A 13,669-nucleotide genomic window follows, 5' to 3' on the forward strand; every position below is an offset into this window, starting at 1 on the left:
GAAACTACAGTGGATATTATAACATCAGACAAGCAGTTAATCCTTAAAAGGGCTTATTTAGTGCTACAGACAAGTTTAAGGAAAGATAATTTTAATACTTTTTGCTGTCTATAGCATACCTTTATTTGACAGTGTTGAACTCCTGTGTCATTGACTCTTTGGATGTAAGGTTGCTGTAATAATACTTTTGGAGTCATCCCAGGTATGTAGGCATTCTCCCCAATAATTAATCATATTCCTCCGATAATTAGTCATGTAATTCCGTATGAGAGGGTAGATATCTGAAAGATAGAGCAAGTACAATAATCTGGTTTTCAAATGAATTGGGATTTAGGACTTAGATTTTGTTTCGTAGAAGTTAAAAAAAAAAACCCCACAAAACAACACAAGAAATAAATGGAATTACACCACTATAGGCTTGGATTTCCTGTATTCCTCAGTTTGGGTGAGTGTCAGTGGCATCAGTGGATTTATAGCAATATAGCTAAATAGGCTCAATAAGTTTATAATACAGCAAGCAGCTCAGTAGCCAGCAGAATCAGTAAGGTTTGAATGCTTGCTAACCTAAGGAGAGTATGTTTGGAATAGGTCCACTATTGGGGCAGGAAGGGGGAGGACAACACTACAAATCTGTATACTCAAAATTACTGTACTTAATCACTCTTAACTCAAAAAGTAAAGGCAGGTACTGTGTAAATCAAAATACATTTCAGTATTTGGTGACTTCTTTTTAATACTAATTTTGCTTCCTCCTCTTAAAATGCTTTATTTAGCTTGTGATGACAACTGCACCGGAGTTTTGTTAAACAGTTTGGATAATCTCAACAAGGCCATACTTTCAGTCAACCTCACTGGTGTTGCTCGTGTGCCCTGTGGGATATTGTCAGAATTGGAGAATGCAACAAAACACCTGAAGGTAAAATGAAAGCACAAATATTAGAAATACTTAGTCATGCCTTTAAAGCAAAACTTTCAGCCAGTCACATCTGACAATAATTTAACAGAAGTCCTCCTGAAGTTCATGGCTTGAATGTGTGTATATGTAAGTGATACCAGATTAAGACCATTACGTTTGGTACAGAAATATATCTTAAATTATTTAGCTGCCTGTATTACTTTCTTTTCATTCGTTGTACTAGCATTTAAATAAATGGATGAATGTATTTGTCAGTCAGCACTGTGATTACTGAATGGGCTAGATGTATGTGCTTCACCTGGATTATGTGGATCTGTAAAACTTGGCCCAGACCTACTGAAAACCAGGGGAATAATTATCAGCAGTGAAATAGAAACATCAGGCCACGTCTTTTCCCTTTTTGGTCCCTTGCTTGAAGAGCTGCCAAGCCGTAGTACTCAAGGCTTGGTTCCCCTAGAGTCCTCCCCTAGAGCGGCAGGCTGCTTCTCAATTAGCCAGGGTGCCTGGGATGCAGCAGTTGGCTTTCCTTTTGGTTGTGTTGGCAGTGCAAGTGCCTTAATCTGTCCTCCATCCCAGGACACAAAAGCCAGGAAGAATGCTACAGTGTTGGACACTTTTAGGCTGCTTGTGACAAAGTTCACTTCCAGCTCCTCTCCCCCTTAAACAAAGCATGAAATACCACATTTTGTGATTCTAGAAGGTCATTTATTGTTGCTGTGGATTAAGTTCATATGATCTCTGCATGAAGCCAGATGTAAACAGAATTCTCCCTACTTCATGACCACTAAAATATGCACATTTATTGGTAAGAGTCTGCTCAGCAATATGTCAAGCAGGAGAAACTCTAAGACAGAAGCAAAGCTATCTTCTTTGTATTCCACCATATCACAACAAAATCAAAATAATTCAAGCCTTCTTGTGCTTCCAGCTTTGACAAATTAAGAGTTTGAATTAAAATTTCTATTATTTAAGATGTAAGGCAGATGGAATCAATGTACTTAATGTTAATAATTACAATATCTGAAGGCAAGCTTTGTTAAATTACGTGTTTATGCTTCACCAGAGATTCTCTTACCCTTTAGTCTTAGTTGTTAACATTTTAGTTACAAAGCTTCGGTTATGCTTCCCTTGTTTTTTTGTCATAGGGCTTAAATGTACTGAATTATTGTAATACTTTAAGGATACAGTTGACTTGCTTTCTGTAATTGTTTTGTGTTTGTATAGGAGCATTGTCTTCTGGGACTATAAACATTATTCAATACGTAGCTTTTATTTAGCACTTTAATTATAAAACAAAGTAAAATCTTAGGTAAAAATAAAAGCAGTTTAACTTTCTTCTTTAGTATGTATATTTTTTTAATGTTAAATCAAATCAAAGCCAGCTGTCACTCTCTTGGAAGGGGGATGCTAAAAGCGATATAAAACCTCTTGTTATTATGATGTCAGTTCTGTTTATGTATGGCCACATGTTCTTTAAACAGCTTAATCTTGAGGGTAATTTGGTAGTTTTGTAATTTTTTCCTCTGTTTCGGAGCAGGTATTCCCCTCTTTGTGGCTAATCAAAGATTACCTTTTGTTTTGCCTTGTACCGGAGTAATTGTAGCTGGAAGCCAGGAAATCCCCAAGTTTATGTGCATTACAGATCTTCCCTGAAGGGCTGTCCCCTGCACTGTATTGCATCTTTGCTTCGTGTTGGTTGCTTGGGAACTTGAGTATTTCTTCTTTTCTATGCATTAGGTGTGGGTCTTTCAATAATGAGAAAGTTACCAAATCAGATCATCTACTCATTGTTTCTGTATTTCCAGTCCATCTGAGGACTTAAGTATTTCTATTTTTCTAGTGAAAGCCTCGTGGTTTACTCCACTTGACATACCTAGACATATTTGCTGTCCTATTCTGGGTTTTTGAACTGGGCTTGTAAAGGAACCTTGCTGTGCTTTATCCCAGGAGGCTCAAGAGCTTCAGCTTCCTTTTTTTCTTTCACTTGTTCTGTCTTCATCCTGAGGAAAAGACACAGAAATTTCCATTTGACACAAGGCTATTGGATAATCCCGTGTATTCTTGAAATGGGCAAAATGATACTTATTATGGTGTTTACAATGGTTGGTTCTGAAACATCTGAAATCTTAAAAATAACCTTTCCCAGGCTCGCTCTCTTTGTAAGAGATGTTTTAAGTTTCTTTGCATCTTTAGAGAAGTGGTATTCTGTTGCAGGCCTTGACTGTATCAAATATGATACACTTGGGTACAATGGCCTATTTATTGCCATGTAGGGCAGTTTTGAGGGGACCTTGAAGCCAAATACAGACTATTATTCTCTTCTCTTGGTGAGAGGATCCACAGGCCTGCTTGTGTTACCTTATCGTGTCTGGGGGGACCAATATCCCAAACTCCTGAGTGTCATGCACTGGCTTTTGACATGGAAACAAAGAGCTCTCCAAGGTCATCCTCAGAGATATAGCCTAGGTGCATCTGCTTTGATAAGACCAGCTGCTGACACAGGAGCAGCTGTGGGACTGTGTGGAAGCATTTAATTTGGGCCTTTGAACTTTGCAGAGTAGCTTATTTGGACAGCTCAGATTGTGGTGAAATTGAGAATCAGGAAAGCAGAAATTAGGCTTCCTTTTTATTACTCAGTTGAAAGTATGACGCGGCTGGATACAGAGAATTGTTTCCTTATTTCAAGAAATTACACACCGTCGATGCAAAGTGCGTCATTACTTTGTCATCTTACGTGCTTTGCAAATCAGTCATTTAAAACATATAAATGATCTCAATAGTGCACATAGTTATTTTCTTCCCAGAACTTTTCTCGACATGCAACAAAGTCCTTAAATTACAGTGTGTTGTTTTTTCTTGTTTCTTATAGGGGTCTATAGTTCCTAGAGAAAATCTAGCTTACTCATTAGCTACAGCAAAAGAAAGTCTTCTGAGTTTATCAGGAGGAATTGATCAGCTGCATGAAGAGGTAGGTGCTGGCTCCTTTTTTCTTAGCCTTTCTGGAGAAATCCATAGCATGGATGTCATAAATGTCAGAGTTGTTTAGACATTGTCTTAAATCTATAGAGTTCAGTGAAAGAATTCAATCTGTTCTGTAGTCTTTCTGAAGAGAGGAGTTAATTACTCTGTGGAATTCTTCTGTGAACTACAGTGTTTTATGATACTGTACCAGAGATTTAGATGGTTTCTGTTTAAGTTCAGAAACTTTTTTTACTGTGATCATTTAAGGCACTAAAACTGGAGAAGGGGAGATATTTTCTTCTCACTGGTTCTAACGTACTGAAAATTCACTGAAAGGTCTTTGATACCTATAGTGTTTAAAATGATCTCAGAAATAAATACATTGAAAATCCACATAAAAAGTAGACAACATTTGTATTCTTTATTCTTTTTTAACACAGAGAAAATTGTAGGTAGAAGATTGACAATAGTACTTCAGCCATTAGATCTCTCATGCTGACCATGTGTACCTAATTTAACTAGATGCTTGAACTAACAGTGTTGTTACTGCTACAGGTGATGTATCCAGAAGAATAGTTGTCCTAAGATACCTTAATTGTAGCTAAATATATATATATAATGCTTAATTTGTTATATATATATATAATGCTTAATTTGTTAAAGAAATAACTTTGGTAATTATAATCTTATTGATTACGAAAATATTTGGAAATACAATTCTTCACTGATTTCAGAGACTGGAACTTTCAGTATAACTAAGGCATCTGCAAGCATGGGAGCCTCAGATTTACGGATCAGCTGGGTCTACCTTGTGAAAAACTTTGTTTCCTCTCACAAAGTATTCTCAATATTGGGAAAAAGTGAAAAGATAATAGTCAAATGTCATGAATTAATCAATGTTTTAGGAGAACTGTCAAAGATTATCTCTGATTTTATTCTAGTCATCTAGAATTTTGAAAAAGGCTTGGCAGCTTAACACAATGACTCAGGAAACCAGGAATAAAAGTCAAGAACTGACTGGATTTATTGACACAGTACATACAACCATCAGAGGTATCCTGCTTTTAAGATATTTCCACTTCTTTACAGAATTTAGAGAGGTATTTCCTTTGCAACTGTTCAAGAACTATTTTCATGGAAAGTACTGCAGTTTGCACAGGGGGTTCACATATAGTCTTTTGTTAATGGTACGACTAAATTGTTTACTCTCCTACTTAGTACTTGCTGAAGTTGCTATGTCACTAAATGAAACACTGGGCCTGGATCTCCCGCTGTCAAATGCTACATCTCAGAGCCTGCAGGATGATATTTCTGCCCTGTTGGATGCATTGCGCAAGAAAGATTTTGTTCAGCAGCACCATAATGCTACCAGTATCCTAAAGTAAGCCTGTTTTACTGAAAACTTTATTTCACGTATGTCTATACAATATAGTACTGCTTTTTGGAGAGATATCTGGAGAAACAGTGTGCCATAATAAGAGGCAGTGTGATGGATAACTAGCTCAGGTGGAGCTATGTGAACTCTGAATTTGGAGTTACATTATTTGAAGGTATTTCGGCCTCCCATGTGATACTGAGAGACAAAGCCTGTTCATTTGGACGTGACACAAATTGCAATAAGTGAAAACACTCACTGGTTTCTGCTTGATTCAGATCTGGCCCTAATACACATCTCCCTGTTGCTTTTGGCTAGGAGACGTTGTGGAACTGTCTCAGTCAATTGCAAGCCCAGGACTTGTCAGGTCTGCTGAAGGACATGATGATTTATTGTCACTGGGATATGTATCACATAGATTTGAAAATGAAACCAAGACACTTGTTTCAACATTCTGATCCACTGTTTAGGATTGTATTCCATTGTCTTGATTTGTTCACAGTCAAAGGCTATTTTAAAATGGCTTTTCTATTCATTATTTATTAGTGCTCATTGCCAGACTTAGTGATATAAAAAACTGACTGTTCCAACAGTCAGCAAAATTTTTGTTCCAACTTCAGAAATAGTAAGTATTGCCCTAGCCCCACCAAAAGCTGTAAGAATGTTAACATTGGCCTCAGGGGACAAAGATTTAGACCACAGTGGAATATTTCTGAAAATTTGACTTTTCTTTATTAAGCGCTTTGGATTAGGCAAGGTAAAATGTTTGTGTTGGTAGCATATCTGATTTTGTTCAACAGATTCCTATGCTTGTCCTTGTACTGAATATTAAATTGTATAGAAGCTAAATGGACATAAAATGGACTAGAAATGTACTATTTGTTCTTATATTTACCAGGAATTTCAAATAGTTTTTTTGCACTTACAAAAATGTCTCAAAATGTCCTGTTGCATAGTAACAGAATGTTCTGACTTTCAACATCAGCTTTTGAGTGGTTATACAAGGCATTTGTAAATTAACTTTTTCAATTATAGGCTTTGTTGAAATTTCTGAAAGTTCTCTGATAAGTGCTCTTTGAGAGATTAAAGTGAGTTAATAAGATTTGTAAGACTGTTTGCTCTGCAGAATTTATCATGCAATGCAGCTGTAAATTCAAAACTGATTTAAATAAGCAGCTTGACATTGCATTTTTCAGGGAGCAGAAGTTACCATGTAGATCACAATGGACTGAGCTTGTGATGATATACTGTTAAGTAACATTCGTAACAGGTCTCTGCACGTTTGCCATGTAAGGCAAAGTTCCCAAATAATTTGGAATATAACCTTTTTACTCTACACTGAAATAGGAGCCATTACTGTCTGTAAAATACTTTTTTTGTAACTTAAATTAAGATTGTGGCTTCTGAGTGTAAGGACTGTCAAGTATTAGTCTTAAAAAAATACATGCAAATGCACATCTGCTATTCAGTAAGAAAGATGGAATGTATTTTGCTGTGTATAATTGTGAATTAAACTAGGTTTATTTTGCTTTGGCTAAAGAGCTATGTGACTTGAAATCAGATTAAAAGGGACAAACATTTATGTAAAAGTATCAGTACAGGAGTTGCAGTGTATGTGCTGAAACAAAGGAACAGACTTTCAAGAACACTTTCAGTTCAGTTCCTTCAAACCTGGGAAGTGTTCAAATGGAGATTTGTATTGTATTGTATTGCAAGTATTGGCAAATAGAGCAGCTGAAGCAACTATAATTGACAAATTGGGGGGATTTGTTTCCCAGATAATGTCTGTTACTGATTTAAGAAGATAACTGCAGAGATTTCTCATTTCAGTGTTTGTTTTAATGAGGCTATTTGGTTTTATTGGATCTTTAAACTTTTCAGGACTCTTGGGTATATGTCTTTCAGTTCTGGTAACTAGTTTCTTTCCAGTGTCAGTCCTCATAACTGATGTTTTGATCCTACGTTCAAAATATGAATCACTACAGTTAAGACATAGAGAAGTCCCAGCGGGATGTTTCACAGAGGTTTTGATGTGGAGGATGTCCCAAACAAGTCCAAGCAAATGTGAATTATGCTAGCCCCTTTCCCCTCTAGTCACCACGTACAAACTTTGTGAATTGTATCCCTGCCCTCTCCCCCAGATAGTCATCTTTTTGTGTGGTAAGACAAGCAGCTAAGCTAATGTGTGTGTATGCTATTACAGAAAAAAAATTGCAGAAAAATCTTTGTAAGAAGATGCATTTAAATTAATTTCACATGACCCCAATTTTTCCTGAAGAAATGCATGCCTCAGTTTATCCTTTGCTTATTTATTTATTTTTTGATTACTCTCTTTATCAGAGCTGCAGAAAATTTGTTGATCCGGGTTCAGAAAGAGTATCTTAAACCCCAGCAGGAGCTTGCTGAACTAAAAAAGGATGCAAGCCAGCTCTTATCAAAGCACAACAGCAGACTGCAAGATGCCCAGGATCTGGTGAATAAGGCGCTTGCCAACATGGATGAGACCAATCGCTTGTTTCCTCTTATCTCTAGCAACCTGGCAGAGTTAAATGTAAGACTGGACAATCAGTGTTGTTGCCTAAGAAATATAAAATATAAAATTTTGTTTAAAAGCTGCTTTTTAGACTTTAATAAATTTGTACATGTTTAAACACGTTAATATATGTGATACCTTAAAAATTCAAAGGAAACCAGACCCCTGTTTGAAAACCAAAAACTGATCGTGTAATAAGTGAACTCATCTGCACTAGGTGACTTTACAGGCTACTATAAAACATTTGATTTATGCTATAGGACAAAAAGTTAAATATAAAGGAAGGTGAAGAAGTCTCGACTATGCTCATTAAAGATGGGAAGGTCCTAGTGAATGTTGCTGCTGCTCTTGCCAAAGATGTAAAGAACTCGACATCTGTAAGTTCTGAAGTTTTAACATCCTCTTTGACACTGTCAGGTATGTTTTACTATTGAAAAAAAGAGGAAACTGTTTTGTTGTGCAGAACCTGGAGGTCCACCAGGATGGGTTAGTCCTATGGAGCACCAAACTACGACACCACGTGGATGAACTGGTGATGCAGATGTCTGTCAGAGGAGTGCTTGACCTGGTATACAGAGCCGAGGACCATGCTGCCCAGTTCCAAAGACTTGCAGATGCACTAGAGAGGTAGGAAACTTGACAAATATGAAATCAGGAGAGATTTACAGTAGTGTCTGTCAGATTTAATTTAAATAGATAGTAGCTTAATCTACTAAAGGAGTTCCCTACCCACAGCAGGTGTGTTGGACTAGATGATCTTTAAAGGTCCCTTCCAACCCAAACCATTCTATGATTCTATGATCAGTTCTTATTCCCCATTTAATTTTAAGTGCTTTTTACTTTTAATGCAGTGTGCCTTTATTAAATGATTTAGAGGGGAATGATTAGTCTTGCATTTCATGTGGCTGACTTCCACAGTAACTAGTGAATTATGAAATGCCCAGTGAGTATATCATGGTGTGACTTGACAAGCTTCTGATCTGTGTATGAGTACTTCTTGACGATATATCTCTGAATCTTATCAAGAACCTATTCCTGCTATGCATCCATTACTGTTGGTTTCAAAGCATCTTGCAGAAGTGAGTGGGTTGCAATCTCAAATCCACTCAAATGCACTCTTGAAATTTGAAAGTTGGGAAGACATTCCAATTAATTCAATGGAAATTAATCTTCTATCCCAGGAATCCTTCTAGAATTCTTGCTGTTTTGTCTTTTAAAGTCATCAGATATGTGTGTTAAAAGTTATATCAGATTGGAAAATTTACATCTATTTTAAGTTTGGGAACAGAAAATTTTTCTCTGAGTAACACTGAACACGTCTTCTAACTTCAAAGCCTGATAAAGTTAATAAAGCAAAGTTTAATACAGAATAGCTTTCAGATGCTTTTAATTTCCTCCTAGATTCTGTATTCCTCTACTTTGCTTTTGAGCTCCAGCTAGGAACCTATTTCTGTTCCGTTCTGTTTAGGTGATGTGAGTTGTATGTTCTTCATGCAAAATGTGACTTAAGTGGCTTTATAAATTGAAACACTGACCATAAACAAAAAGGAATAAAATAGAAAAAAATAGACTAAAACCTTCTCTGAAATGATTTTTTTTTTTTTCCAGTTCAAAATAATGAACTTAAAGCTGCTTATGCAACACAGAGCAAGGTGTACTCTTTTTTTCCAGAGTGCATCATGTATACTAGAAAGATGTGCATGTTGTAACTGAGGACTTGAAATTTAGTGCTTGATTAAGGTGCTCTCGTGAAAAGATAATTACTAGTTAATTCTCTATTTAGTGGCCTCTCGAAACTAAGAAATGTGACACTGAACACGACTGCTGCTCTCCACACCCACTCCAGTGTTAGAAGTATGATTGAAAGAACGGAGAGTTTGGCAGATGATGCATCTAGAGTTGTGAATGGCCCCTTGGATTTAGTAAGTATCAGTATTAGTATTTTAATTAATGTCTTTCCCTTTCTCATTCTGAAATATTTGTTCTGTTTTTGCACTTGCTGAAATTTGAGTCTTCTTGATGGAGGCCTGTACTACTACTAACTACTAGTGTATACGGTATCCTGAATGTGTACTCCAAGGCAGTAACAGTACCAGATTTCATGTTCTGTTTACCTTTGCTTTTCTCTCTGCCACACCATTTTTTTATTTTTTATTTTTGGTTTGGTTTTCTTAATGTCTAACGCATGGTTATGGGGACTGCACTGGATTCTATGAGTGTTTATATTAGTCATCCGACACGTGTTCCTGTAGAATTCAAGTTCCCCAACATCTGGTGCTCCCTTCCACCTTTGGAGTTGTTCAGTCGTCGTCTTATTTAACCTGTCCCTCTTCTGTTTCTATCTAGATATTCCCAACCACAATTATTTTGCTTAGTCAAGGACATTTCATAACCAAATGTATGTTTGTGTCTCATTTGCTATCCCTCTACCTTGCAAGATTATCAGGTTGTTCTTGAAACAGTAGTTTAAAAAGACCTGACCAGTTACCAGTCTGACCTTACTACTTTCATATTATTCTGTTTCCTCCCACCCTTTTATCTCTTTCTGCTTTTCATGATTGTAAGCCCAAGGAAGGGATGGACTATGTTTTACAAGTGTCATGCACGTTATTCCTGGAGAAACAAATGTGACAATGCATTTACATGATCCAAACAGTTGGCATTGTTTTGTGAGCTTGTATGTTATTTTATAGCACCCTGTCTTATTAAAGCTTTGTACAGCATGAATCCTTCAAGGTAGTTTTCCAGATCTTTCCAGTTGGAGAAATGGAAAAAAAGAATAAAGACTGGGATTTTGAGATAATCTCATTTTAAAAGTGCTCAGTGCTCTGAATTTTGACTTAAGCCTGGAACTAGAATTACTGATCTTCCAAAAGGCAAAAGTGCATCAGTAGCAGTGTTCAAACTAAAATTTGGTAGAATTTGTTTCACAGTCTCCTCTTCTTATTAACTCATGATATTCAATGTCACGTTCTTGGAAAAATTATTACAAGTTGTATTTTTTAATTGATACTTAATAAGGTAACAAATATAGTATCTCATAAATAATGAGAATGTTCGGTAACTTGAAGTAGATATCCACAGGTACTTAAATATTTTCAGTTGGATTTCTGTTTTTCATATGTGGCAACTATCTCTGCGTTTTTCAGCCAGAGTTGTCTCTCAGTCTTCTTGGAAAAGAAACTCTACTGCTTAGCTCCAAATTTCAGAATGAAGCTAAAAATCTGAAGAAAAAAAGTGATGGTCAGTTTCTTAGAGTTCACATTTCTGCTTCTAATTCTTTTTCTGTATCTTCTTTTGTGGTTTTTTTTCTAATGTGGAAGGAAGTTTTTTGGGGTGTTTTTTTGTTTGTTTTTTTTTTTTAAATGATCATAAACGAAGGTAAATGACTATTGATATGAAAATATTTTCATATAATATATGAAATATATTGATGCATATGACTATTCATGGTTTTTATACAATTAAGATAAACGTATTATGGAGTCATGTATTATTTAACTTTTTTAGGTATGAACATAATTTTTCTCTGTAAGCATGTAAAAAATTGGCCTTTACTAGATCTCCTTTACCTCCAAGCAATGCTTTCTTTAAAAGTCTGTTTTTGCAAATGTTCTGAATTAACTCATTAGGGGATGTGCAGTAGATGAGGAACAAACATAATTCTTGAAGAAATACATTAATCCAATTTTATCTAATAAATCATGGATTACCCAAGTATGTAGGATGATATATTTAAGTCAGAATAATTTTTACTTGTTCCTTCTACACAGCTGAAACACAGAAACAAAGTGAACTTTTTTTGTCTGTGCAAGGTGCCTTTTGGCTCAGAGTCCCTCCATAAATTCCGAAGTCCACCTTTTTTTTTTTTACTCCAAAGATATCAGCAAGACATTGCAGTCTGCACCATGGAAGTTCAAAAAAGCATCTTGTACACAGACTTTGTGTAGGAGCAGAGGCCCTAAGGGAAATTTTGGACCAAATTGGACAGAAAGTGCATGTTTCACAGGGATAAATTGTTAACTGTAAAATGGTTTTTGCTTTTAAAATCGATAGATTTACAAGTATCTGTACACTTTATGTAATTCAGATGGACAGATTACATACATACCCTTTTTGTTCCTTCTGTTCTATGTATTTTTATTTTTAATAAGAGGATTCTGCAAACAGATTACAAATAAATAAAACACTTCTTTGAATGGCTCCTGTCAGATATCACAGAAAGTGAAGAGCATCATAAAAGCTATAAGGGTTCACAATCATGGAAGCATTTTAATTTGTAGCATTTTCTTGACTATGTTTCTACTAATTCAGTCTGATGGAATTGGCCAAAAAGGATAACTTTGAATGGAACAGTGCCCACAGGAGCTTATCTGTTTGTAGTGCATTCATTTGCCTGCCTGTTCGTAAAATGTTCTTTCTGTTTTAAAAAACAAAAAAGTTCCATTGATTAAATAAGTGAATACTTGTTATCCGTATACATAGGTTTGTGTGGGCTGTATGGTATTTGTTTATCCATAGAAAAATCACAGTTGTTTCTTCCAACAGGCCTTTTATTTGGATTAAATGGGTTGAACAAGAAGGTAGAAAAGATTCAGGAAAGTACTAATAAAATTGTCAACCAGCTTAATGATTCCCTGTTGACACTGAGAGCATTGCCTAATGGTAAGTGAAATTTATATTGGTATTTTCCTTATTACAAAACTGTCTAGTACAATCATAACAAAATCCTGTTCATTGTCTGATTGCAGAGACCTAGCAATAAACTATACTGAAGACTCATTTAGCCTTCTGCCTTACAAGGAATATTTTCCATTTTTTTTAGTAAACCCATGAAACATAACTGGCTTATATAAAATCCATAGTCTTATTCCCATTTCAGACTTCTGTAAATCAAGAGGGGCTCTGAAAGCAATGTAATTACACTGATGAGAAGACAGTGAAGTACTAGAATATTTAATCCCACATGGAGAGAAATTTATATATGGAACTGTGAGGTTTTGCTTTCTTTTGATAACTTGTTTCAAAATTGTTTATATTAAGCTGTGAATCTTATCTGCATTTAAAAGTTTTTTTGTTGCGAATGCTGCCTTCATTTAACCCATGAAAACATTCTTTCTGTGATTTTCAAAACTAAAGAATTCCCTTTAAAAAAAAGTAATTATTTTGGATCAAGGCAAGACCTAGTGTTCATGGAAACTAATAGAGAAAATGTCTTTGAAGTTGTCAATAAGAGGAACTGAAATATTTTGCAAAGCTTAATTATGTTTGTTTTTTTTAAGGTAGACAAACACTCTTAAAGGCCTCCTGCCTGGGTTGTTGCATTGTACTGTATGTCCAGACTAGAATGCTACATCCAAAGCTTTAAAATACCCACTTTACAACTCTTAACTCACACTAAAGAATGATACTAGTGATAAAGTTACACTGAATATTAATTGCAGGATACTATCTGGCATGAAGCTACACTCTCAAAATTAAGGCATTATTAAAATCATAGGACAGTCCTCCTTAACTCACGGTTTAATATTGTTTGATTTCAGTTTTGCTGTTAAATTTCTTGAAGTTTTCTCTTTTTTTTGTTTATCTGGGCAGAGATTCATGGTGGTGTTGCCCTCTGTATAGGGTACTTGTGGTGAAGAAGGATCCCTGCAGACCTAAATCAGACTTTTTGTGCCAACTGCAGTGTCTACTTGCTATTCCAGACATAGGGGTGTAAGGGGCAGGGTGAGATGGGAGTGGTGCACTCACTATGTAAAGTGATAGTAGCTCAAAGCAAAGGGTGTAGTAGACCTTCTGCCTCACCAGCTGTCTGTATGTTCAGAACATAACAACATTGCAACACAGCAACATTGGTTGCTTGACCAACCTGATTTCCTTCTAT

At 35.9% G+C, this 13,669-nt stretch overlaps 1 protein-coding gene across 1 annotated transcript in view; it reads left to right on the forward strand.

Annotated features, from left to right (window-relative positions):
* Positions 1-12,450, forward strand: part of LAMA1 (laminin, alpha 1) — a gene marked incomplete at its 3' end in the record, with an annotated part of 62,060 nt that extends 49,610 nt beyond the window's left edge. The window contains exons 32-41 of the mRNA XM_010287995.1: positions 774-916; positions 3,786-3,884; positions 4,819-4,930; positions 5,096-5,258; positions 7,593-7,803; positions 8,046-8,162; positions 8,249-8,412; positions 9,569-9,707; positions 10,935-11,028; positions 12,334-12,450. Coding sequence (XP_010286297.1) covers positions 774-916; positions 3,786-3,884; positions 4,819-4,930; positions 5,096-5,258; positions 7,593-7,803; positions 8,046-8,162; positions 8,249-8,412; positions 9,569-9,707; positions 10,935-11,028; positions 12,334-12,450 — 1,359 coding nt within the window. The remainder of the gene's footprint in view (positions 1-773; positions 917-3,785; positions 3,885-4,818; positions 4,931-5,095; positions 5,259-7,592; positions 7,804-8,045; positions 8,163-8,248; positions 8,413-9,568; positions 9,708-10,934; positions 11,029-12,333) is intronic.
* Positions 12,451-13,669: the final 1,219 nt, after the last annotated feature.

This window comes from Phaethon lepturus, unplaced genomic scaffold, assembly GCF_000687285.1.
Source record: "Phaethon lepturus isolate BGI_N335 unplaced genomic scaffold, ASM68728v1 scaffold355, whole genome shotgun sequence".
Taxonomy (NCBI): Eukaryota; Metazoa; Chordata; class Aves; order Phaethontiformes; family Phaethontidae; genus Phaethon; species Phaethon lepturus.